General features: G+C 34.5%; 1 protein-coding gene across 12 annotated transcripts in view; it reads left to right on the forward strand.

Moving 5' to 3' along the window:
• HNRNPR (heterogeneous nuclear ribonucleoprotein R) overlaps positions 1–22,467 on the forward strand; it is a 33,243-nt gene extending 10,776 nt beyond the window's left edge. For 3 of the 12 annotated variants that reach the window (XM_081057750.1, XM_081057754.1, XM_081057755.1), the window contains 7 exons: positions 5,571–5,645; positions 7,782–7,958; positions 9,547–9,682; positions 12,304–12,509; positions 16,633–16,782; positions 18,972–19,093; positions 19,230–22,467. In XM_081057750.1, coding sequence (XP_080913876.1) covers positions 5,571–5,645; positions 7,782–7,958; positions 9,547–9,682; positions 12,304–12,509; positions 16,633–16,782; positions 18,972–19,093; positions 19,230–19,842 — 1,479 coding nt within the window. In that variant the 3' untranslated portion in view covers positions 19,843–22,467. Of the gene's footprint in view, positions 1–5,570; positions 5,646–7,781; positions 7,959–9,546; positions 9,683–12,293; positions 12,510–16,632; positions 16,783–18,971; positions 19,094–19,229 lie in introns of all 12 variants that reach the window. The other 9 variants (XM_081057760.1, XM_081057749.1, XM_081057753.1 and 6 more) reach the window with 3 other exon arrangements.
• The last annotated feature ends 2,699 nt before the right edge of the window (positions 22,468–25,166 follow it).

Raw genomic sequence — 25,166 nt, forward strand, 5'->3', positions numbered from 1 at the left:
TTGAATGCTAAAATTGTGGCTGTGTAACTTAAATTTTAAACTAGATTAAATGATAATTTATAGGATTTTCTCTAAAATAGTGATAGGGGTAGCTTTCTTAGGTGATGATGTCAGTTAAATATTTATGTGATATTATGTGTCTTCTTATATTAGACTTCTAAGAAATCTTAAAAGTTAACTCAAACTCCTTTTAGGTAACTTTAAAGGAAATAGCAATGTCTTACTAAAACTTACCAATAATACTTTCCTAAAAGTTAAAAGTTAACTTTTCAGGTAGTCAAAAAGCAAAGATTATCATTTCTAGTTTGTGAATAGATAAACAAAGACATCACCATTTAATGTACGTTTTAGATCTGTATCTGAACTAATTCTACTTGTGTTCTTTGTATTTAGAATGGAATTTACATCCATTTGTCTTTGTTTCCTGAACTTCTTTCAAACATTACAGTTACTATTCTATTTCTTTACATTTAGCATTATTAAAAGGTATCTAAGTTTTTTATTTTCATGATAACAGTCAGTTGCATAGGATTGTTTTGAGTCTCTTAAAAAACGACTTTCTTAATATTATGTAATTATTGATAGAGTTGGAATTGGGATGTGAAGCCATCTACGTTCCTTATAGGAGCAAATGTCATCAAAACATAGTGTACACGTGAATGTTTTGGCCTTTTTTTCACTTCTGTCCTCTCATTAAACCCCCCCTCTGCTATTCTTTATCTTTAATGTTCTGCTTATGTAGTGAACCCTTTCAAATCTACATTTATATTTTATTTTTAAGCAATGTAGAAATCTAGTTCAACTTTCTTACTTGGAGCCCTACAGCATAGTATTTTTGTCTAATGGTTTTAAATTTTGTTCTTAGTATCAGGTTTTTTCCCCTCTTAAATCTTTACATGAAATGATTAAAATGGAATTGCTCCTTTGCCTTTTTCTTGTTCTTGAGGCAGCCTAGAACATCTCCAAGAGGGTAATTCAGTTTGAAGAAGTTATCTATAGTATACCATTAGAATGTGATACCCATGTTAGTATTTACCAATTATTAACATTTATGTTAAGTCTTGTTTCTTCAACTAGTTATAAAATCCTTAGGAATAAAAGTTAAGTCTGTAGAATACTGTTATGTTCTTCACAGTGCTCATTACAATCTGGTGTAAAATTAGTTGGTTGTATCTATTTCATAATTATGGAAATGAACTTTTCTAGCCCATTAGGTTGATTTCCTTAATGAGCTCATTAATGGAGACTTGTTTTATCTTTGCTTTATATAGATAGGGAAGGAGTTTGTTACTACTTGAAGATTTCACTGGAACCATTTGAACAATTTAATAGATTATTTTGAGTATCCAATTAGAAACAAATAGTTGGTATGCTAATTTTAAAATATGCACACATACTCTTGTATTGCATTGCCTCTAGGAGAAAGATGCATTTTCCTGCGTATTACATTTCATTAATAATACAGTAGATAGTGTTGTAGCAAAACCCCTATATGAGATCACCAGCCTAAGCCACTCCTGTCAAGCAATTTGTTACAGCAAAGTCTCAGTGTAAAGTTTTAGATTCCTCCCATAAATTTAGATTTCACAAGATTTGACTTGTTGAAAATCAAAGTTTTGAAAAATAGGTTTTTAATAGGTTGGGTTGGTGGTATATTTAATAAATTAGTTTTAATTGGTGTCATTTTTGATGCTGTGTGGTTTAGGTTTTTGTTCTTTTATGTTTCATTATAGTCATTTAAATTTTTTTAGCTCTTGATTGACGAAGTTGAAATTAGATTAGGGTCAGTGCCTTAGACTGACAAAATTAAGGTATCAGAAGACTGACATTTTATCTGGCTAAAATCTACTGTAAATTAATCCTAAAATGAGCAGTCATTAACAGGCGTCCTTGCTAAGCATTGTTCTGAGATGAGAAATGTACAGGAATGATAGGTATTAATTTTGGAATGTGTTTTTTAGTATGCCTTGGCTCTCAGACCTAGTCTGGTTATAGCATCTTTATATTCTTTGGCTGGTATTGTAAAACTGTTTTTGGAAACAAGTTCTATTTTAATTTGTTTCCACTGACATAAATGTAATATCCATTGAGATCATGCTATATAAGAAGCTCTTATTGTTTAAAGTGCATAGCACTGATGTTCTGTTAAGGAATTCAAAGGAAATGGTAGATTGAGATCTATTCTTTGGCTTATTAGCTAATGGAAGTATAATAGAACCAATAACAGACCTGTTTAACAGAGACTTAAAAGTATATGACTTTGTAGCACCCTAATTGAAGTATATATAAGGAAAAGCTGCTGTTTTGGCAAAAGAGTAAATAGGAGCAGGATAATGAAAGAACCCCAGTAGATAGATACTCAAAAGATTTTGTTGAGCTGCTTGGTTGCTTCTGTTAATTCCTCCCGTAGCCTCAAAGGGCTTCCTCTATTACTGTTGAAGTATTTGATGGATGGGAAATAGATAGCCAAAACTTTTTGCAAGCCTGGATTCCAAGTGAGTAAAGGAAGAACTGTTGTTACGGTATTTACTAGAGTCTGTTGGTTCTGGAGGTGGGGTGGAGAATGACCTGCCCATGACTGAGAGTTTAGCCTGAACAGCTCATACGCAGCGAGAATGACCCAGGGACCATGAAGTTAATAAAAGGAAAACATTTCTATTTCATTTTAGTTAATTAAAAATTGAGGTTAAAAAAACTTTAAAAAGTGATGCTTAGTTTTTGTATATTGTTTTTTAGATTTAGCCTTTTAAAATTTTTTTAACATCCTAAGTTAAACTGATCTTGAAATGAGGCCACTTTCTATTTCATAGATATATCAGTGTTTTTGGCCTTTTTCATCATGGACCCTGATGATTATAATATTGGGTACTTTGTTGACCACAGATATGTAGATATTTCTTCTAAAATAAAACAGTATTTTCTTAGAAAAATCTATAAGTTGGGCTTCTAACATTCAAATGATAGAGTACAGGGAGCTTGCTTTTATGAATCCTTTCTATAAAGTGTTTCATCAATCATTAAAACACTGGTGGCTGAAAATACAGGTTTTTCACTTTAGGTATGCTTAATGAAGCAAACCTGCCTGGTTCTAAAAATAGAGGCACAAATTATATATTAGTGGTATAATAATCTGACACTTAGCCTCCTCGCTTAGCTGTGTGTCAGATATATTTTCATAGTGCATGTGCTCTTTCTTTGCTTTTATATGTATTTGTAATGGGTAAGGAAAAATATGGATAGTGAACAATGTAATTATGAAGCACCATTGCATTATGTTAATAGAAACAATATAAAGCAGAATTTACTTTCCAGAATATTTTTTAAGGTATTCAAATACAAATATCCTCAAATATAAAAATAAAGTCTAACCAGACGAGGCCAGAGGGCCTAGCCACACTAAAAAATGTATTTTAATATTAGTATCAACTATCATATATTTCTTATCTCATATTTTTTATCAGTAGCTTTTTTTTAGTGCTATGCCATTAATGTATGTTTGTTTATGGAGGTGATAATACAGGTTGGTATAGCTGAAGCTAGTGAGAAATGGTCAGATTCTGGATATTTTGAAGGCCGATCTAACAGTATTTATTGATGGATTTGATATGGGAATATGAGAGAAAGGACCCCAGGATGACTTCAAGGCTTCTGATCTGAGTACCTAGAAGGATGGAGTAGCCATTAATTAAAATGAGGAAGGTCTGTAGGGAAGAACAGATTAATAGGATTGAAAGACAGTAGTTAGTTCTGGACGTGTTGTGAGTTAGATGTCTCATAGACCTCCAAGTCTAGCTGTTGTATGATCAGTTGCTTATATGAACCTGGAGTTCAGGGAAGAGTTTTGGCTGGAGATGATAAATGTGGGGAGGCATAAGCATCTAGATGGTATTAGAAACCACGGGTTTGGATGTGGTCACCACGTAAGTGTGTGTAGTTTAGAGAAAAGGTCTAAGATCTGGTCCCTGTAGCCCTTCAACATTTAGATTTTGGGGCGATGAGGAACTAACAAAGGGACTGAGGAGAACGAGCGAGTGAGGTGATAGGAAAACCAGGAGTGTGGTAATCTCAGAAGTCAAGTGAAGAAAGTGTTCACCGAAGGATGGTCAGTTATAATCAAACTTTCCAAGTAAGAGGAGGACTGAGAATTGACATTTGATTGTGGCAACATGGGGGTCATTAGTGACTGACAGGAATGGTGGTAAAAGACCGATTCGGAGAGTTCCATAGAGTGGGAAATGAGGAATTTGAGATAGCGATTAAATACAGTTCTTGGAGCAATTTTGCTACAAAGAATAGCAGAGAAATGGGATAATAGCTAGAAGGTGTTGTAATCAAGATACAGTTTTTATTTGAATTTTAAGGGAGAAATTATAACATACTTGTGTGCTGATGAGAGTGATCCAGGGATAAAAAGGGAAATTATTGCTGGACCATGTACCCTTAAGTAGGAGAGAAGGGATGGCATCTAGTTAGTGCATAAGTTAACAGTATGAGGTAGATGTTCATTTATACATTACTTCAGAATTGAGCAGCTATTATGTCCCAGGCACTGTTTTCAGTGTTGGGAATAAAATGAGAAGTTGTGAGTTTTCTGCTGACATGGAAATTGAACTCTCTTGCTAGTGCTATTCCCAGATGAGGATATTGAGACTCACTGATTAAGAAACTTGCTGAAAGTAACAAAAATGTAGATTTGAATCCAACGTAATTTGAAACTCACCATTTCTCACATTTTTCCTACCTTCATAGCTATCACCCTACCAAGCCACATAATCCTTTGCCTGCATTGCCCTGTTAACCTGACCAGTCAGCCTGTTTCTCCATACAGTCCATTTTCTACCTAGCTGCCAGAATGAATATTCCTTTTAGAACTTAAGTCATAAGTTTGTTTGCTCAAAACTCTTTGATGTCTTCCTAACACATTTAAAATACAACTCAAAACTCCTAACCATTGGTTTAACTTAATCTGGCCCCTGTTCTCTTTCTCAACACTGTCTCCTGTGTGAACCCTGTATTCCAGTCACTGGCCTATTTGCTGTTCTTTAACTATGTCAGTTGTACTCCCATCTTCTTGTACTTGTTTCCTCACCTTGTGATGCTCTTTCCTCAGATTTTTACTTAATTTTCTCTCTTAGGTCTCAGTTCAGATTTACCTCCTTAGGGAGGTCCTCCTAATTAAAATACAGGCTCTTCCTCATCATTTATCCCCTTTCCTTGCTTTTTTGTTAGCCTTTAACACTCCTGAAATCATATTTATTATTTTATTTTTGTTTGTCTCTATTAGTAGACTATACGCTTTATGAATGCCTTAGACCTTCTCTGTGGTGTTCACTGTTTCTCTAGAACTTAGAAGAATACATGGTACATGAATCTGAGGTTCATGCAACTCCATGTCTCATGAACGGTTGGTTTGTCTCATGAGAGGGAACCAGTTGTCTGTATAGGCTAGGCATTATGCACTAGAGAAACTTCAAGTTGATACTTAAAAGATTAATTGGATATGGGTGGGAGTGGGGGGGGAATTAAAAATATCTGAGATTTTTTTGATTATGGGAGTATTATTTCCTCAGTCATCTTGCGGGGGCAGCAGAGATAATGTTCTTCCAAGAGAAATGACGAAAAATCAGAGGAGCCGGTTGACAACGGTGGGTTTTAGTTATTTTGATTTTTGGAAAAAGGAAATCGTTTGTTATAAACATATCTTTATTGTGGCATATTTATTAAATATAAGGAAAAAGAATAAAATTCAAACATGTTTTTCATGCATTGATAACTATTATTCTGATACATAGTCACCCTTATCTATACATATATCTATATTCAAAGAACAAAATTTAGCACCACTAGACTTATTGATGATTTGAGGTAAAATCTGGACAATCAAGAGGAAATGGTTTAATAGACAACTGGAGATACAGAATTAGGTTTTGGGGTGTGGATCTGGGAGATGACTGTATAGCTGTAGGCTTTGGGAATGGATTTGATCTTAAAGTGAAGAATAGAAGAGTCATAATTTTGGGAAACACGTACATTATAATTAGATGGATAGAAGAATTGCCATGGAAAAGCTAGAGAGGTAATTAAAAGTAAGACCCGAGTTAGGATTCTGAAGACTTAAGGGAAGAAGATTTTCAGAAGTAGCATCACTAGTGTTAGTGCTTGTTGAGAAGGCGAGGATGATGAGACTGAGGAAGGACTTGAATTCGGTCACTAGAAAAGTCTATTAGTGACATTTGGGCATACAGTTTAGTGTTAGAGGAAGAAGACAATTTTAGAGAGTTAAAGAGAGCATAGATAGATGCCAAGTTTTCAGAGTGAGTTTCATTTGAAAGGTGGCTCTGTAGGGATATCATTCAGAAGATGCCTTAAATGTCTTATACTTCTCTTTAGCTGCCCAGTACTAAACATATAGTAGATGTGTTGAAAAGAACAACTATGGGTGAAATAAAACATGGGGCATGTGTTTAAAGCATGTGTTAAAAAGTCAAAGGAAGATATATAATGTAAGCCAAAGTAAGGGTTTTTTGTTTGTATTTTGTTTTGTTATGGGAAATTTGGCATACTTGAAGACAGGAAGTAACCATGGGAAGGAAAGGATATGCTGAGCAAAATAGAGTTGAAGAAATAAAGGTTTGTGATTATTTCTAGAAGGTGGTGAGAAGAAATGGGCTTATTTATTAGGGTTAAGGAATTTACCTTGGAAAGGAAGTAAATCTGTTTCTGTGAGGTATAAAGGAAAGAAGTGAAAATAGATATTGAGAAAGGTTTTTAAGGCTGAGAGGAGAGAATATGAGGAAACCAGTAATTTTCCCAGAGGAAAATTTTAGAATGAGATTTTAGTGAACGAGGATGGGAGATTCTAAGGTGATAGAAGAATTATATGAGAATCATGCTAGAAATTCAAAAGAAGACCTCAAGTTTTACTAGGTAGCAGTGAAGGTGAATGTGATTGTTTTGAAAGGGGTTGTGTTAAGGTAGCATAACTGTTGTAGAACTTAACATCAGAATCTCAGTATCCTGTATAAATTTGATATCTTTTGGATTGCTATTATTCCTTTATCAGGTCATTTTTCAGAATATGAAACATTGATGTAGAAGAGTTTGACTAGAAAATCATCTGTCATGTTTTTATGTGGCTGATTGTTTTTAATGTTGCTGACATGATAGAAATTAAGAAAATTGTGGTCTGATGATAAATACTGAGAGGGTTTCTGATTATTTGATTCTAATTTATCATTGTATATTATAATTTAATCCCGTATAATTTTAATTAAAATAAAACATCAAATCTTCAGATAGTGAAGAATTTTTTTCATACCTTAAAATGTAATATTCTGATAAAGAGGGATATATTGAAGCACTGGAGTTCTAAATAGTAGAGATCTTAGAGTTGAGGAGAAAACTTGAGGAAGACCACGTCAGTCTTTCATTCAATTGTTTTTATAACAACACGGACATCATATTCCCTTGAAGATACATACATGCCCTTTATTCTGGTTTTTTTTTGAGAAAAAGACAAATTACAAATATTCAAATTCTGGTTAGTACAAATTTTGCATACTTGTATTAATCAGTTTCCATTTTTCAATATAGAATATTCTATGTTGGTGGCTCTAAAGTCATTAAAATAAAAATTAGGGTTAACTCTGAAAGATTCAAATTGTCCCCATTCCTTCTTAACCATCTTTGTGTCCCCAACCCCTCAAAAAAAGGCAGTTAGGCTTTATGGCTCTAAAATCAAATGCTTACATTGGGATTCTAATACAGAGTTTTTATTTCAGGTCTTTGTAGGTAAAATCCCAAGAGATTTATATGAGGATGAGTTGGTGCCCCTTTTTGAAAAGGCTGGTCCCATTTGGGATCTGCGTCTTATGATGGATCCACTGTCTGGTCAGAACAGAGGGTATGCATTTATCACCTTCTGTGGAAAGGAGGCTGCACAGGAAGCTGTTAAACTGGTATGTGATAAAACAAATACCCACCGTCCAGTAAGCCATTATCTGAGAGAATTACCTCAATTAAAACTGTTTGCAGTTAACGATGTTTTGTTTTCTTTACTGTTTTCTTTGAATGTTTTTATATTGACTGAATTGGTTGTGACCTTTGCTCTGTTTTTTTATGATTATAAAAGGAAAAATGTAATGAAAACACCCAAGAAATAATGTGTTAGAGAAAATCTCCCATAATTCTAAAAAGTTATTCATTACAGTAATTAGTATCTAACATTTCATTTGAATATCTGGCTTCTGCAGGTCGCTTGATTTTAAAAAAAGGATGTCAATTCTTGCTCTTAAACTTTAGGATAGGTTCTTAAAGTGTAATAAAGGCTGGGATGGATTCTGGGAAACAACGATAGGAGACCGTGACTTTAGGACACAATTCAGGAAATGGTTGTGAATCTTTATTTTTGTCATAGCATAATCATACAATTTGTTTATTTTCTAAGTATGTTCTTTTGTATCTTTTTGTTTTCAGACCCTTCAGTCCTCTCTGTCTTTAATCTTTCTCTTTTCTATTTTATAACCAGTCTTCTAGAAATTCTTTTCTGTAGGGCCTTTTACTCTGTTCTTATTTTAGAGTAGAAGTAGTAGTAGGAATAGTAGTAGCAGCAGCAGCAACAAAGTTCTGCAAATTAAGTGTATCTACAATCCTGCGGTATTGAGATACAACCATCTCAGTAACTTAAAATAACAATATCATTGTTTTTTGGCATATTCTTTTGCCAGACATCACTTAGTCTAGTTCTCATCCTTCTAGAACTGTAACCTCATTCACCAAGGTTTTTGGTTTCATTAATTACCTCTAAATTAGTTCCACTCTGTCTTGACCCAGATTTTAGTTTCTATTATAGACTTTTCCTTGGAGTTTGTTTATTTAATATTGAGAAGTTTTCAAAGTTTTGTTTCTACATTTCTGGCAATGTATGTAAGGATGATCTCATTTTTTAATAATAACAAGTTTTAGTAAATAAATGGGTAAGTAATGTTGAGCTAAAGTTTATCAAGGAAACCATCATTTAGTGATTTAAAACATTTTTTATTCTCATTTCATATAATTTTGAAAGTATTGTGTTTGATATGCAGTTTAAAACTGTATATAATTAAAATTCTGTTTTGTGTAGAATGTGAAGTTCTAAATTTCTTTTGCATTGATTAAACATAGTTGTTACTCTTTATTATTATTATATTGCCTATGGCTTGTCTATATCTAATTTCATCTCCAAGGGCTCTGATTAATCAATCTCTGGTACTTTTTCTGAAATTCTCTGGAAAATTTTTTAGATAGATAAAATTGAAATATGAAATAAGATATAAAAAATAAAGTGAATAACAGAGTCATTTATATGTGGAAGAACAGTGAACTAAACTACAATGAGAGACTAACAAGTTTAAAAATACCCATTTATATTATGGCTTGCCTGAGGGAACTCTGTGAGTTCATGAAGCAGGAAGTGTTTGACCTTAAATTGTTGAATATTGTAGATTGAGATCAGTTGTCCTGAGTTTGGGGTGGTTGTGGGGTGTCTGGTTCTTTTCTTCCTTGCAGTGTGACAGCTATGAAATTCGCCCTGGTAAACATCTGGGAGTGTGCATTTCTGTGGCAAACAACAGGCTTTTTGTTGGATCAATTCCGAAGAATAAGACTAAAGAAAACATTCTGGAAGAATTCAGTAAAGTCACAGGTAAAACAAAAATGTATTTAGAAGTTAGTGTTGGGAAATCTGTGGTACTATTATAAGTGCAAAAAAGTGTATATTAATCTAAAAATTCAAATGTCTATTCAATGTCTAAATTGCCTCCTTTCTGCTTTATAGTGTTTGGACTAAAGCAAGTTCTCTCATATCCATAATTTCTTGGAATGTCCCCTTCACTTCTTTGCCTTAGTAGAACCTTGGCTTTTGCCAGAGCAGTTGTCCTGTAGCCCTCAATTAAAGGCTTTTCCCCTGTGACATTCAGTGTGCTTTAGAGCAAAGGGGATGACAGTTTTTACCTTCTTCCTTCCTTTTGCCTCATCTAGATCGGAGTTTTTCAAAATTTCCAATTTTAAATTCATGGAATTGATTGAGAATTACATTTTATATCACAGATCTATCTACATTTATATATAATTGAAACAAAATTTAATGCAGCCATACTTATTATTCAAGACTTAGTATGATATTTCCTATTGTATTTCCTTTTTTTAAATGATGGGGATCCACTAAATACTAGCTATGGTTTAAAAAATTGTTTTAGACCATTACTTCCCCTTATAAAAACAATATGCCTTTATATTTTTGTCATCCAGACATACTGTACTTTTTTCTTCCTTCAAGTTGTCATCTATTGCTCTTCTGGTTTCGGTCTTTCATTAATTGAAGATTGCTTCTAGTCTTCCTCTTCTGCCCTAAATTGACTTAGTCTTAATACTTTTAACATCTGTGTGGATGAACCATCTAATACCCTAGCCTCCTAGTTTTTTATGACCAACTCATTTCCAGTCCTTTATTTCAGCTCCTCCACATCCAGGTCACTTTCGGGATCTTGTTGTACCCATGCCAGCCACTCTGGAATCTTGACTTCTAGCATCCCACTTTGTAACCACAGCCACTGTCCATCATAATTGTGTTGGTCAGACACTCCTTAATGGCACAATTCTTTGACCTCATCACTTTCCCCCCATTGGCTTTTTTTTAAACTTTTATTTAAGTGTGTTTTTCCAGGACCCATCAGCTCCAAGTTAAGTAGTTGTTTCAGTCTAGTTGTGGAGGGCACAGCTCACAGTGGTCCACGTGGGGGATCGAACCGGCAACCTCGTTAAGAGCACTGTGCTCTAAACAACTGAGCTAACTGGCCGTCCCGACCTCATCACTTTTTTATTACCTGTCATCTCCTTTCTGGCTTATCCATTTATTCATTCTCCATATGCTTATCCAGTGCCTATTAAGTGCTGATATTGTGCTATGTGCTGGGATACAGTGGTCGATAAAAGAGATCTGTTCCTTGCCCTTGTGGAACTTACAATCTGGGAAAGGAAATAAGACCAAAAAAAAATTAAATATTTACACATTGTGGTAAGCACTGAAAGAGGGAAATAAAGGGTATTTAGCTAGAGAATAGCTACTATCCCAGTTTTGATGGTTATGGAAGGCTTTTCACCCAAGACATGAAGAATGAGGAGGATGTAGCATATAAAGAGCAAAGGGATGTGCATTCCAAGAGAGCGACACATGCCAAGGCTTTAAGGCAAGAAAGAACTTAGTGTATTTAAGTAACAGAGAGAAGGCCAGTGTTGTTAAAAGGTAGAATTAGGGGTGGACTTAGATGAAGTAGGCAGGGCTTCTGTAGACTATGTAAGGAGTTTGGATTTTATTGTAGGTATAATGAGAAGGTATTTGAAGGTCTTAAGCAGGGAATAACATCTGTGTCATGTTTTCAGAATGTTATTCCTGCTGTTAACATGATAATGGCTTAGAAGGGGTTAAGAGTAGAAGCTTTCGTAGTAGTTCAGATAGAAGATTGGACTAGAGTAATAGCAGTGGAGATGCAAAAAATAGATTGACTGGGAATTGGGTAGGGGAAATGAAGTAAAGGAAAAAAATCAAGAATGAGTCTTCAGTTTCTAGCTTGAGAGCCTGGTAAGTGGTACTGTTTATTAGATAGGGAATTCTAGAGAAGACTGATTTTTGGGAGTGGTAGTACAGTTTTGGATATGTTCAATTTGAAATGTCTTAAGTCTGGGCTCGAAATAAAATCGTAAGCATTCTTAAGGATATATATAGTATTTAAAAGTAGGAACTAGCTGGTATTACTACCTAGAAAAAAACATGGAAAGATGAGGGTACAGGACTAATATGAGAGGAACACCAATATTTAGCAGTTATTTTCATTTTTGGTAAAACCAGTAACTTTTAGGTTAGATCCAAGGATAGTTTTTGGCCGTTATTAGTTGTTGAATATCACTTCTCTTGGATTTATATTAATAATTTGGTTTTTAAGTTCCTTTGTAGTGTTTTCAGAAATTATAAGGTCATGTTATATCTCACTATAAAACATTGTGGAATGTGATATGTCAAAATACAATAGTTGGACCTGTTGTTTAGGGCTGTATCTTCATGACCCCTTGAAATGAAAAGGGAACATAAAATACTGTCTCAAACCTCATATCTAATAATGCTGATTTAATTGTCTACTAGGTTATTAGTGAATCATTTTGAGGCTTCTTCAGTTATTTTTGTTCTTCAGCAAGTGGATTTAGGTCTGCCTAATCGGTAGATGTGTGGTGGATGCTTTTGGCTTATTTATCTGGCTGTTGGTTTAACAGAGGGTTTGGTGGACGTTATTCTCTATCATCAACCCGATGACAAAAAGAAGAATCGGGGGTTCTGCTTCCTTGAATATGAGGATCACAAGTCAGCAGCACAAGCCAGACGCCGGCTGATGAGTGGAAAAGTAAAAGTATGGGGAAATGTAGTTACAGTTGAATGGGCTGACCCTGTGGAAGAACCAGATCCAGAAGTCATGGCTAAGGTAAATGCAATTGCTTGGGGTGGGGGTGCAGTTATCATTCAAACCTTATACTTAGAATGAAGCTCAACCTTTTTAAGTTTTATAATAAATACAAAGTATTTAGCACTATTTAGGCAAGGACCTGCTTCAACACTAAACAGCTTATCTTGGTATCCAGGAATTTCCATTAACCATCCTATTTCCTGCAGATTAAATGTAACAAAGGAACTGAAACGAAATCCCTTTAAGTATTTGTATACATACTGAGAGCTTGTTTAGTGCTAGGCACTATGAGGGATACAGAGGTTTTTGGGTTTTTTTTAACCCCCCCCCCTTCTTCCGCCTCCCCCACTCCAACCGTCACCATCCACTCTTGATTCAAGCCCTTGTTTCTCAGTCTAGTTGTGTAGGACACAGCTCCCTGGCCCATGCTGGTATTATGAGCCTTGTGCTCCCCCCGGCTGAGGCAGTCGGTCGCCAGCCTCACAGCAGCTCACGGCAGCTCTTGCTGGCTGCCGGCCGCTCACGTTGGCCACCAGCTGCTCACCGTGGCACATGGTCAGCAGCTCACACCAACCGCCGGCTGCTCACGGCAGCCCAGCTCCAGGGAACTGTTCACAATCTTAAGAGGGCGCAGCTCACTGGCCCATGTGGGGAATTGAACCAGTAACCTCGGTGTTAGGAGCACGGCGCTCCAACCACCTGAGCCACCAGGCTGGCCCAATACATAGGTTTTAAAAAAGGGAATAAGGACGGGGTCTTATTAGGTAAAGAGAGGAGTAAAATTTGGGAGATTATGAATTACAGTCTTCATTGACTAGACTGTAACTTTGATTACATGTCCATGAATTGTTGTATTTAGATTTATAGCTAGTTTTTCTTTTTTAAAAAAAAATCTTTTTTAATGACGAAGCTCCCTTAGAGCATTGTCCCTATGAAGAAAGGCAAAGGGTTGTCATGTTTGCTGTTACATGGTACTGGCAAAGTATGCATGGCAAGTCCTGTAGAAGGACTTCTTTTCCTCCTATGTGCTAGACTTGCATTGCCAAGATCTTTGCCTGGTAAATGATGGTGCCATGAATCCTGGTTCTTCGGCTTCCCTTTGGATGACCCCTGGGACTGAAGGGGCACAGAGTTGCATCTCTGCTGCTTTTAGAGAGTTTTTGAGTATTTTGGTATATGTCTTTTCGCTTCTCAGGGAGGCTGCAGCTCAATGAATGGCCATAAATTAATAGATTTTTCTGGACTGAGGAGTCTTTTCCTCAGCTTTTTATTCCAGGTTCTGGGGAGGCAGTTCTCACTTTGGTTAGTTTGGAGGACTGCGCCAGTTTATACTATAGTGTAAGTTTTCATACACAAGAATACCTTTGGGTGAAGCAGAGAACATCCATTGAGAGTAAACCAGAGAGGCGTTCACATGTGCTGCTCAGTATCTATTTCTCACATTCCTTGAATAGATGGGTATCTAGGACAGGGACTAGTAATCTAAATAGCCCTGATCTTTTTACTAGGTTGATTTCAGTTTCACTTGTTTCTTCTAATACAATTGTGACTTTAGGCAAACTTACTGAACTTGGATGTCATCTGTTTTATTGGGGTTGGAAAAATACCTTCAGATCTCTTACAACGAATCTACCTTATAGAAATTAAGTGTAGCCTAAGTGTTGCTTATCTATAAAAGCATTTTAAAAATAGCATTATAAATATATTACACATAGAAGTGGGGAACAAAATCCCCAGAAAATCTAAAGTGCAGCTTCTAATTTACTTATTGACCATTTTTCACATACTGTGGTAACCTTTCACATTGAAATATATCTTAAATCTTTTTATAGGGGTAGAAAACCTCAAGATTTTATTCTAGTAACTATTCTTCCTGGATCAAAAACAAATTTCAGAATGTAAAGGAGACCTCTATAAACTTGAACAATAAAGATTGAATAAAGTTGATTGATTAATACTGACTCCTTTATTGTTTTCTAATGGGGAGTTTACCCAGTAGAGTAAAACTTCTGCTATTTCATTCTATCAGTGTTATAATTTATTGAAGCTCTTTTATCAAATTGGGTCAGTTTTATAATCAAATGGAACCTAAGAGCCTAAATGTATCTTTCTCTACACAATTTCGACAGTAATTTTTATGTAGTATGTTATGATTTCATCTCAGAAAAGAAGAAAAGTTCCATGTTAACAAAAGAATAAATCACTGGAGGCCTATCTAATGTAGGGTTAGACCTCAATATTGACAGCATTGCAAAAAATAAAAAATGGGTAGAGGTGGAAAATGTTAAATGTTTTTCACCTGTTGAATTAATTATCTTCTCCCCAGTTCTTTTTTATTCATATAGCTCTTAACCTCAGGCAACAATTTATTCAGTGGTATGTTAGGTTATTTTATTTGTTTGTTTGAATAGGAAATATATTTCTTTAGCTCAAAAATCTAGACAGAGAAGACCCACTTCAGTTCCTAGCCCCATCTACTATATCCCCCTTGGATCCTATAGACATCCAGTTTTAGTAGTCTCCAATTTATCCTTTCAGTGTTTCATTAGGCAGATACAGACATATATGAGTATATATCCTTACTTTCCCTACTTTTTACACAAGTGTTTGCTGGTAGCTTACTGTATGCACTGATTTATATTTGTTTTATTTACTGTTACCATTCTATTTCATCAGCTCTAAGGAAGGTATACCATTATTACATGTGCCACTAAGAAATTATAAAATGTTGCCATTAAACTATGACAGCTTGCCTATCACATTGACTGTAAGTTGGATCCCTATTTTGGACATGCAAAAATAACCAAGAGTGTATCCTGGCAATTTCTTCATATGAGCTCTTGGAGCTCTTACTCATTTTTTGTGCCTACTTAATATTCCATTCTGTGGATGTGTTGTGGTATATTCAACCATCTGTACATTGGGTTGTTTCTAATCTTTTATTATTATACTGTAATGAATAAGCTTGTCAGTTGATACAGGTGCAGATGTATCTGTAGGATAGATCCTCAGGGATAGAATTGTGGGACAAAGGGTAAATGGATCTGTTGTTAAGATTGCCGTATTCCCCTCTGTAAGATATGTACCATTTTACCCTCTACCACCAAAATACAAGAGGCCTATTTTTCTTACCGTCAATATAGTGTATGGTCAAACTTTTGGATTTTGCCAGTCTGATAACAAATGGTATCTCAGCTGTTAAGATTTTTCTTCTCTTACCATGTGTGAGTTTAAGTTTTTACTATGTTTAAGGGCCATTTGTGTTTCTTTGTATGAACCATATAATTATGAATTTTGTCTATTTTTCTGTTCAGTTTTTCTGTTTGTTTTTTTTTTTATTTTCTGGAACTGATACAAGAGGTTAACTGTGGTATATAAATTGTTTTTTTTTTAATTTTGCCTATAGTAATTTTTTTTTCAATGTAGAAGTCATTTAATTTTAGTAGTTCAATTCATACACTGTAGATTCATAGCTTATAATTTTAAGTCACAAAGCCTTTCCCAGTGAAGTATCATATAACATTATTTTCTTCTAATAATGTTTCCCCCTCACCCTCATCCTTTTTTTTTTTTTTTTTTTTTTTTTTTTTTTTTTTTTGTGGGGGGTGGACTGTTTGGAGTTTATCCTGGTATACAGTGTGAGATACAGATCCAGCTTTTATCTTTATCCGGATTAACACTATACTGATTCAATGATTGAAGCATTTTAGTTTATTGTATCTGGTAGGATTAGTCTCTAAATTTTGTTTTAATCTTTTTCCTGGCTATTCTTGTTCGTTTATTTTTTCATATGAATTTTAGAATTAGCTTATCCAGGTCTAGGGGTAAAAAAAAGAAAAAACTTATTTTGGTCGGTGGCAGGCCTTAAGGACCATCTTAAATTTGTAAGCTAATAATAATTATGTGTTGGTTTCTTGGAGGTCCTATTCACAGTGTCAGGTACATTGATGGTAGGGCAGGAGAAGGAACCAGTAACTTACAATCGGCAACTAATGTCAGAATCATTTTGTTGGTAGTTTTTATGCCTTTTATGATAGCACTTAATATGTTAGAGAAGAAATGCCTATGTCATGAAAATATGAAGAAATACTTTAAGACCAGCTAAAATTAAGTAGCCAATTTTATGTATTTGTTGTATTAGGTGAAAGTTTTATTTGTGAGAAACTTGGCTACTACAGTGACAGAAGAAATACTGGAAAAGTCATTTTCTGAATTTGGAAAACTTGAAAGAGTGAAGAAGTTGAAAGATTATGCATTTGTTCATTTTGAAGACAGAGGCGCAGCTGTTAAGGTAGAAATTTTGAAATGTTGCTTCTTGATATTTGAATTCTCTTGTTGAAACTTGCTAAATATAGAAACTTGCTAAATATATAAAGTAACTTTAAAAACTGAAATAAAATTGGTTTTCAGCTTTGCCGAACTCTGGAACTTTCTTTAATAATCTCTGACGTGGTAGTAGTGTAACAGGTAAGACTCCATATTTCAAAGCCTGATTATTATTAACTGGGTTTGTGATCTCAGGCAAATCTTTTTCCCCGTTTTCTATTTTATTTGTTGTTCAGGCAAGTTATTTTTAATCTCTGTGTTGTTTTTGTAAGCCTAAACTTCGGTAGCAGGATGCCCTGGAACATTACAAGGTATATAGTAATTAGCAGCTGTAAATACTAAACAGGTAATGAATGTATTATAACTACTTTGTTTACCTTGGTTTGTGGGCCTGTGAAAGAAACTGAGCAGTTTACATGACTTTATATACAGTGCAGCATATTTAATCCACTAGATGTGTTCTGAGGAAGTGATTAGTTCTTCATAATTTTGTCTTTAGTGATTTTAGAATTCTAATAGTATTGACTATGTTTGTCTAATTTCAATTGTTGTTAGATATTTCTTGCATATAACCGTTGATTTATTCCTTGATATAAATGAAAAGTTTGAAAAAGATGTTTTCATATGGTGTCTAGAACATAAAACCTGAATATTCTGCTGTTTTCTGTTGATAATGGATCAGCACCATCTTCGATGGGTGAAATTTCCAGATTCTTCTTCCTCTTCCTGTTTCTTTGTGTGAACCTTTGGTGGGGAAAAAACTAATAAAAGCCTTTTGATGTAATTAGGAAGATGGATCCAAAATCCTCAGTTACTCAGGCTTGGTTCTTTTTCTACATGTTCTGTCGATAGAGTGGTTCCACCTCTTAGCTGAGCAATTTTTGTTTCCTGCCCAGGGTACTGCTTTTAATGTGCCTTATAGAAGAATCTTTGACTAGTTAGAATTTATTGGTTTGATTTTTGATGGCAGCTAATTAGACAATATTGCTTATAAAATTCACAGCTTAGTACAGAATTTAATGTTTTTCTTCTTAAATTGCTAATGATATGAAACAGATAATTAAATTTATACCTTCTAAGTATTCCTTTGATTCAATTGGTGTTAAATAACTGGTTGTATAAAAACTGATAGGATGGTTTGCCAAGGAAATCTATGCAATTATAAAACTTGAAGCTCAACAACTTGGAATCACATTCTTAGGGATGGTGGGGTGAGAGAGTAGGAGCTCCATTCTTTTGTTTATACCAAGACTCATTTAGTTTCTTTAGGTAAAGTAGCCAAAAGCTAAGATGGTAAAGGAGGAAAATTAGTATCTAGAGGAGGACTGACTTAATCTTAGTCTAGATACTTATAAATCACCAGATGCTCTTTATGGACAGAGAATTTATGTATGTCCAAAGAGGAAAACATTGTATAGGGAAACAGAAAAGCTATGATGAGGAGGTGATACTTTGTTACTGAGTTACCTGAACCTTGAAGTGTGGCAGGGGCTGTTAGGAGGAACAACATAAAGGACAAGAGCATAGAATGCTTTTGATTACTGCTTTCCAGGCGAGTACTTGAGACTTCATTAGTTCAGGCCTTTTCTGGACTCTGCTTTTAACAGTTCAGGCAAAGTATGTTTCAGATTAAGTGTTGTGAGGGAAACCTAGGCTTCTTTGGTCAGCTTCTTGTTGAGTTTCACTGCTAACCTCATTTAGTAACCTCATTTGTGTTTCAAATCCTTAACATTTTTATAGAAGAACCGTGTAAGACCTACATGTTGAATGCCATGTGTTTATTTAAAAATTTGAATCCTGAAAAGTTTCTGTCATTTTTCCCATATGTGAATTTGCTTCTTTGGTATGACAAAGCTTTGAGGAGTTAGTTATTTGGAACAAAGGAACAGCAGTAGGGAATTCTGGCAGCTCTTTTACATTTTAAAATATAATAGTAGGGAATCAGTTTTCTCAATATAGTTTAATATAGGAAGGTGAGATTGAGGGAAAGAAGTACTTTCTTGTGTTCTTTTACTTTCCTGCTAGATTCATATTTCACAAATTAAAATATTTAAATTGTTTATTAGTGTTTTAACTGGCACAGATATGTTAATGTAGTTATATTTTAAAGTACTGTTAGTTGTATAATAAATTTATTTTTCTAATTTTATGTAGGCCATGGATGAAATGAATGGCAAAGAAATAGAAGGGGAAGAAATTGAAATAGTCTTAGCCAAGCCACCAGACAAGAAAAGGAAAGAGCGCCAAGCCGCTAGACAGGCCTCCAGAAGCACTGCGTGAGTCTGCGTTTTAGTAAATTGATTTTTGAACAGAGGATAACTTGATAACGGAGATAAGGTTACTAGAACAATCGGGAAGAGTCTTGAAGTAAACTAATTTGTTTTTTCTTTTCTCCCTCCCCTCCATTGTCAGGTATGAAGATTATTACTACCACCCTCCTCCTCGCATGCCACCTCCAATTAGAGGTCGGGGTCGTGGGGGGGGGAGAGGTGGCTATGGCTACCCCCCCGATTACTATGGCTATGAAGATTACTATGATGATTATTATGGTTACGACTATCACGACTATCGTGGAGGCTATGAAGACCCCTACTACGGCTATGATGATGGCTACGCAGTAAGAGGAAGAGGAGGAGGAAGGGGAGGGCGCGGTGCTCCACCACCACCAAGGGGGCGGGGAGCACCTCCTCCAAGAGGTAGAGCTGGCTATTCACAGAGGGGGGCACCTTTGGGACCACCAAGAGGCTCTAGGGGTGGCAGAGGGGGTCCTGCACAACAGCAGAGAGGCCGTGGTTCCCGTGGAGCTCGGGGCAATCGTGGGGGCAATGTAGGAGGCAAGAGAAAGGCAGATGGGTACAACCAACCTGATTCCAAGCGTCGTCAGACCAACAACCAACAGAACTGGGGTTCCCAACCCATCGCTCAGCAGCCGCTTCAACAAGGTGGTGACTATTCTGGTAACTATGGTTACAATAATGACAACCAGGAATTTTATCAGGATACTTATGGGCAACAGTGGAAATAGACAAGTGAGGGCTTGAAAATGATATTGGCAAGAACGATTGGCACTAGATCTACATTCTTCAAAAAAATTGGCTTAACTGTTTCATCTTTAAGTAGCAGTTTGCTGCCATTTGTATTGGGCCGAAGAAATCACTATTGTGTATATACTCAAGTCTTTTTATTTTTTCCTCTTTTCATAAATGCTCTTGGACATTATTGGGCTTGCAGAGTTCCCTTATTCTGGGAGTTACAATGCTTTTATCGTTTCAGGCTTCATTTTAGCTTCAAAACAAGCTCAGCACACTGTTAAATCATGATTTTGCAGAACCTTTGGTTTTGGACAGTTTCATTTTTTGGATTTGAGATAGATTACATAGGAGTATGGAGTATGCTGTAAATAAAAATACAAGCTAGTGCTTTGTCTTAGTAGTTTTAAGAGATTAAAGCAAACAAATTTAAGTTTTCTTGTATTGAAAATAACCTATGATTGTATGTTTTGCATTCCTAGAAGTAGGTTAACTGTGTTTTTAAATTGTTATAACTTCACACCTTTTTGAAATCTACCCTACAAAATTTGTTTGGCTCAAACGTCAAAGCCGTGACAATTTGTTCTTTGATGTGATTGTATTTCCAATTTCTTGTTCATGTAAGATTTCAATAAAACTCAAAAATCTATTCAAAACATTACCTATTTCAAATTCAATTGTGTCCTAAAACATTATTTTATTCGTAATCCTTGCAAGGAATTTTGTTTTCAAACTATAACTGCCTATGTGAGTGATCAAATTCATGCAAAATTTCTTGTCTATTCCAGTATGTATCATGGCTATCAGACTGAGGATTAGTCTAAATTCTAGTATTTATTACAAATAGCACTTCATTGATTGGTGTTCTCTCATAGTCTCTTCTAATTTTGAAGTTTTATCCTTTTATAAAACAGGTTCAAAGTCTTTTGAACATTCTTGCAGGCATTGAATAATTTGCGTTAAATAAAATGGCGTTAGAGAAGCAGGCTGCAATTTATTTTGACCCACATTCTTTCTATAAAGGATAATTTGTTGTCTGAAAACTTTATTTGCTGGATAAGTGAATGCATATGACAAGAAAAAATGTTAGTATTGTGGCGTCAATTGCACTGCGGACTAAACTCAGTGTTAGTATACATGATGGGGACTACCACTTTGTTACTGGTTTAGGAATATAATTTTCTATTGCTACGTAAATTTGCTTTGAGAAACATATGCCCTATAAGAGACGCTTAAAAATATCTAGTAGACATAACTTCTGACTTTCTGTTAATACTGCTTATTTTTATTTTTTTTACTATCCCTAACGTTTTGTTGGCCAAGGCATCACAGCTATTTCCCTCTTTCCTTTAGAAATTCTGATTTATTATAATGACTTTTTTGCTTGAGAATAAGAGGAACAAAAGAATCCAAACTTGACAGTGCAGAAAAGTCTGGATCACTTTAAAATTACCATAAAATTTTCCCTTTCGTTTTGTTCTTAGGTGGGTCTAAAATGTTTTTAAATTATAAAAATAAGCCATTGGGGAATAATTAAAATGGACACACCTTTATTTTGTGTTTTGTTCCTGTTTGGTGTCTATTATGACAGCAGTATTGGATTTCAAAATCATAAGTCACTTAATTTTTTGTGAATTTGGCTAGATCATATTGTGGGTTTCATGGCATCTCCTTTGATTTCGAGTAAGGAAATATTTGCTAATGAAAGTACATCCTATTTCTCTTTAAAAGTGTACTTACTACATAGTACAGTTAACAGGCATTATTAATGTTCCTATTATGTTTTTGTAAACTGATAAAGAAATTATATAGTCCGTTTTAGAGTAGTTTCAAGTCAACATGGGTATTTTGGTAAAGCTTAGATCAGTTGTTTTTCTTACGCCCATGTGTACAAGTGAAGACACCAAACATTCCTTAAATGCTGCTTTTAAACTTTGAAAGTAAAATTTGAAGCTATAACTGTAAATCTAAATTAGATTTAGATTTACAGTTAAATAAATAAATACAGTTAATAGATTTACAGTTAAATAAAACCCTGATTTTTCTTGGAAAGAAAAAGGGTCCACAAATAAAATTTGAGTTGTTTGTGTTTTTTAAAAGTTTTTTGGTACCACCTACAAAGTTGTCAAGAAAATTAGGACTGGGAATAGAAGTGATTCTTGAAAGTAATTTATTGTGCTCCCCACCACCCATCCTAAAATATAAACCTTAGCGAAAACATAAGAACAAAACTTGGGTTCCATGTCAAAGTCCTTTTAATTGCGAATTATATTTTACTCTCACCAACTAAAAATATATCTATAGAAATGTTCCTCTGATATTACTTTATAGGTTTTTTGTGTGGCTATTTTGTAGAACAGAAAAAACATAACTTTATAAACATTAAATCTCACTTTAGAGATTTTCCCTTGTTGATGTAAACTATTGCTGTAGCAGCATTCAGAGAAAATAGATTCAGAATTCAACTTTTCACAGAACTAAATCTAACAATCTAATATATAAACTTGAAAAATGTCAGTTGAGGGAGGTCTTTAGATTTGTATTAGGTGTTTTTTTAAATAGGCACAAATTATGACTTCTGAAAAATTTGATTTTCTGCACTCCTGTCATCTTTTTTGTTCCCCAACCCAATTCATTTGTTTTTATTTATGAGCCTGCTACAGTAATGTGTATGTTGAGAAATAACATATACTTTATATTGAGGTAGAAACTCATCTTTGTAGGTACCCACATGAGATTGACATAAATATACCCCTTCCCCATAATGGCATGCTAATTTTTATTTGATCACTCATTTATAGCAGTTGCTTAAATGTATGTATTTATATGATGGTGTTTTAATTTTTTAAAAGCAAAAAAGTTCTAATAAGTTGCCAGATTTCTAATAAATTCAAGTTTACCTGATCAATTGATAATGGAAATTGAATTACTGTGGTTCTATAGTTAGGGTTTATTTTTTTAAACAAAAGAGTTCAGCATAATTATTTTTCAGTTTTTAGTTACTGGGGTTATTCTGCATAAGAAAGCCCATTGCTTTCTGTTAGTAGGTAATTTGTCTCTCATTTGACTTTGAAATCTGACTTAGGGGCTGAACCCTCTTTTTAAAAAGGTCAGCATACATCAAAATAAATTATACATGTATTTTAAATTCCAAAAGAAAAGGGACATAAAATTTCATTCCTAGTGTAAAGCCATATAATATTCTTGAAACTCATTACATCATTTGCCTCCTGCTCATTTGGATAATCATACCTACGTTTTATTAATTGTGTATTATTTGTAAAACCAAACCCTTCCAGTAAATACTTGCTATAAGGCTGTTATTTTGTCAATGATAAAGGCTTCTAATTACATTAAAATTTGTTGTTCTGATTTTTCTAAAGAGAATTTTATTAAACTGAGCTGTCCAGTATTCTTAAAACCAGCTGAAGTATGTGGAAGAAATGTTAATGTCTTTTATTATGCGGAGTCTCTTATGTGAGCAGTTATGGAAAAGCCTTATAGAAAGAGTGCACTGGATTTATAAGTGTGTTTATGTTTCTCTAAGAATGAGAGCTTCTGTTAACTTAGTTCTGAGTAAACTGGTGGTTGGGTGACAAACTAGGGAATCCAGAATGACAAATCCATTAACCAGGCATATTTACTTTTGCATTAGAAGTTTGTTGATTAGTTCTTATTTTTGAAATGCAAACAGCAAGCTTTAAAAATAATTGCATATTTAATATATTGGTTAGTAATTTAAATATAAATATTTAATTTGAAGTAGTTAACTGTTACTCTTTCTAGAAAAGTTTTTTTTCTTTTAAGATATATATACATATATATTTTTTTATTTAGAGGTTACCAGAAGCTCTGGGTTTTTTGTTTTGTTTTGTTTTTTAATCATTTTCAGATGTTATCCAGAAATCTACAAGTGTACTTTTCCTGTTTTAACTCCTTCCTTTTATCACCTGACTATCAGGGAAGCGAGGTTGAGGCTGCCCTGACCTGACATGTCATGATGTCGACTTGCTAGGTGGGGTTCGCTGGGGACGATAACCAGTGGAATTGTTGGTAAGAACTTTATTTTTTTCCTCTTTTTTTTTTTAAATCAGTAGTGGGGCATTAAGTATGGGAGAATGCCCATATTCTATAAGGGGGCATTTATGTCAGCCTTGTAGAAAGGTAAGATTTTAATTTAAATAATTCTGTTCTTAACAGGAACATATAATAAGTACTTCATACTCTTTATGCTCAAATTTGTAGATTAGCAGGAAAGGCCTGCAAGTATGAAGTAATGAAATACTCAGGGTATGTTTTAAGCAATGAAGATAGACACTTTATTAGATAGACTCTAAACAGTCTTTTGGAGAGAAAATAAATTTGCTTTATTTTACTGTGATTTTAGTCCCTTGAATATCTTCATTATATTTATTTACATCATTATATTTACATTTTTATTGGGTATGGTAGCATGTAATGCATCTTAAGAGATGTTTATTGCACACTAGTATTTGTAAAAATAGGAAGGTGTCGATAGAATGGAGGGTTTTAACGCTACGAGAAGTTATATTTTTAAATCCTCCAAAAGAAACCCTAACATTGTAAAACGAAACTTAAAAGTATTAGCAATTTGAAAAACAATAGCTGACTGAATTTAAAGAACATTTGATGATGACTTTGGGTCACGAGGAAAATACATAGCTGAAATATTAGGACCTTGAACATAGCAGAAACACAAATTAATTAACAACTTGTGTTTTGTCTGAAACCCAGGACAGCTGATAGGATTAGTAGATACGGTAGAATTAAGAAGATACGGTAGAATTAAGAGTCAGTTTTTTAGACGATTGCTAAAGATTAAAATCTTTTATACTCAGTAGGGGATTCCATGATGGTAAAATATAAATTGAGGAAATTAATAACTGTATTTCTGACTGTACCATGTAAAAATATAACAGAAGCACTGGTGATTAAAATTACGGATTTTCATGCCTGGAGAACCACCTCAGTATTATGCCTCCTTGTTGGTTGAGTGTATCAGTCTAGGAAGAATCCCTTAGGTGTTAAACATGTGCTAGTTGATGTCATGAATATAAACCCTTATCTGTAAACTTGCTGTAGACGAGCTACACATCACTGCAGTGGAATTATACTTTAAGAATTTCAGTGATTGCATCATTGTGTTAAGGTGCTTGTTTCTCTTCGGACACAGTTTGTGCATGTATCAGTGATAGAAAAGATCAGGGTATGGAACTTTAAATATTGCATTTAATAATGTGCTCTTTGCGAAGTTTTACAGTAAGCAATAGAAACACTCAAGTAGTTCTGAGCAGTTCGT

This window comes from Rhinolophus hipposideros, assembly GCF_964194185.1.
Source record: "Rhinolophus hipposideros genome assembly, chromosome: 8".
Lineage (NCBI taxonomy): Eukaryota > Metazoa > Chordata > Mammalia > Chiroptera > Rhinolophidae > Rhinolophus > Rhinolophus hipposideros.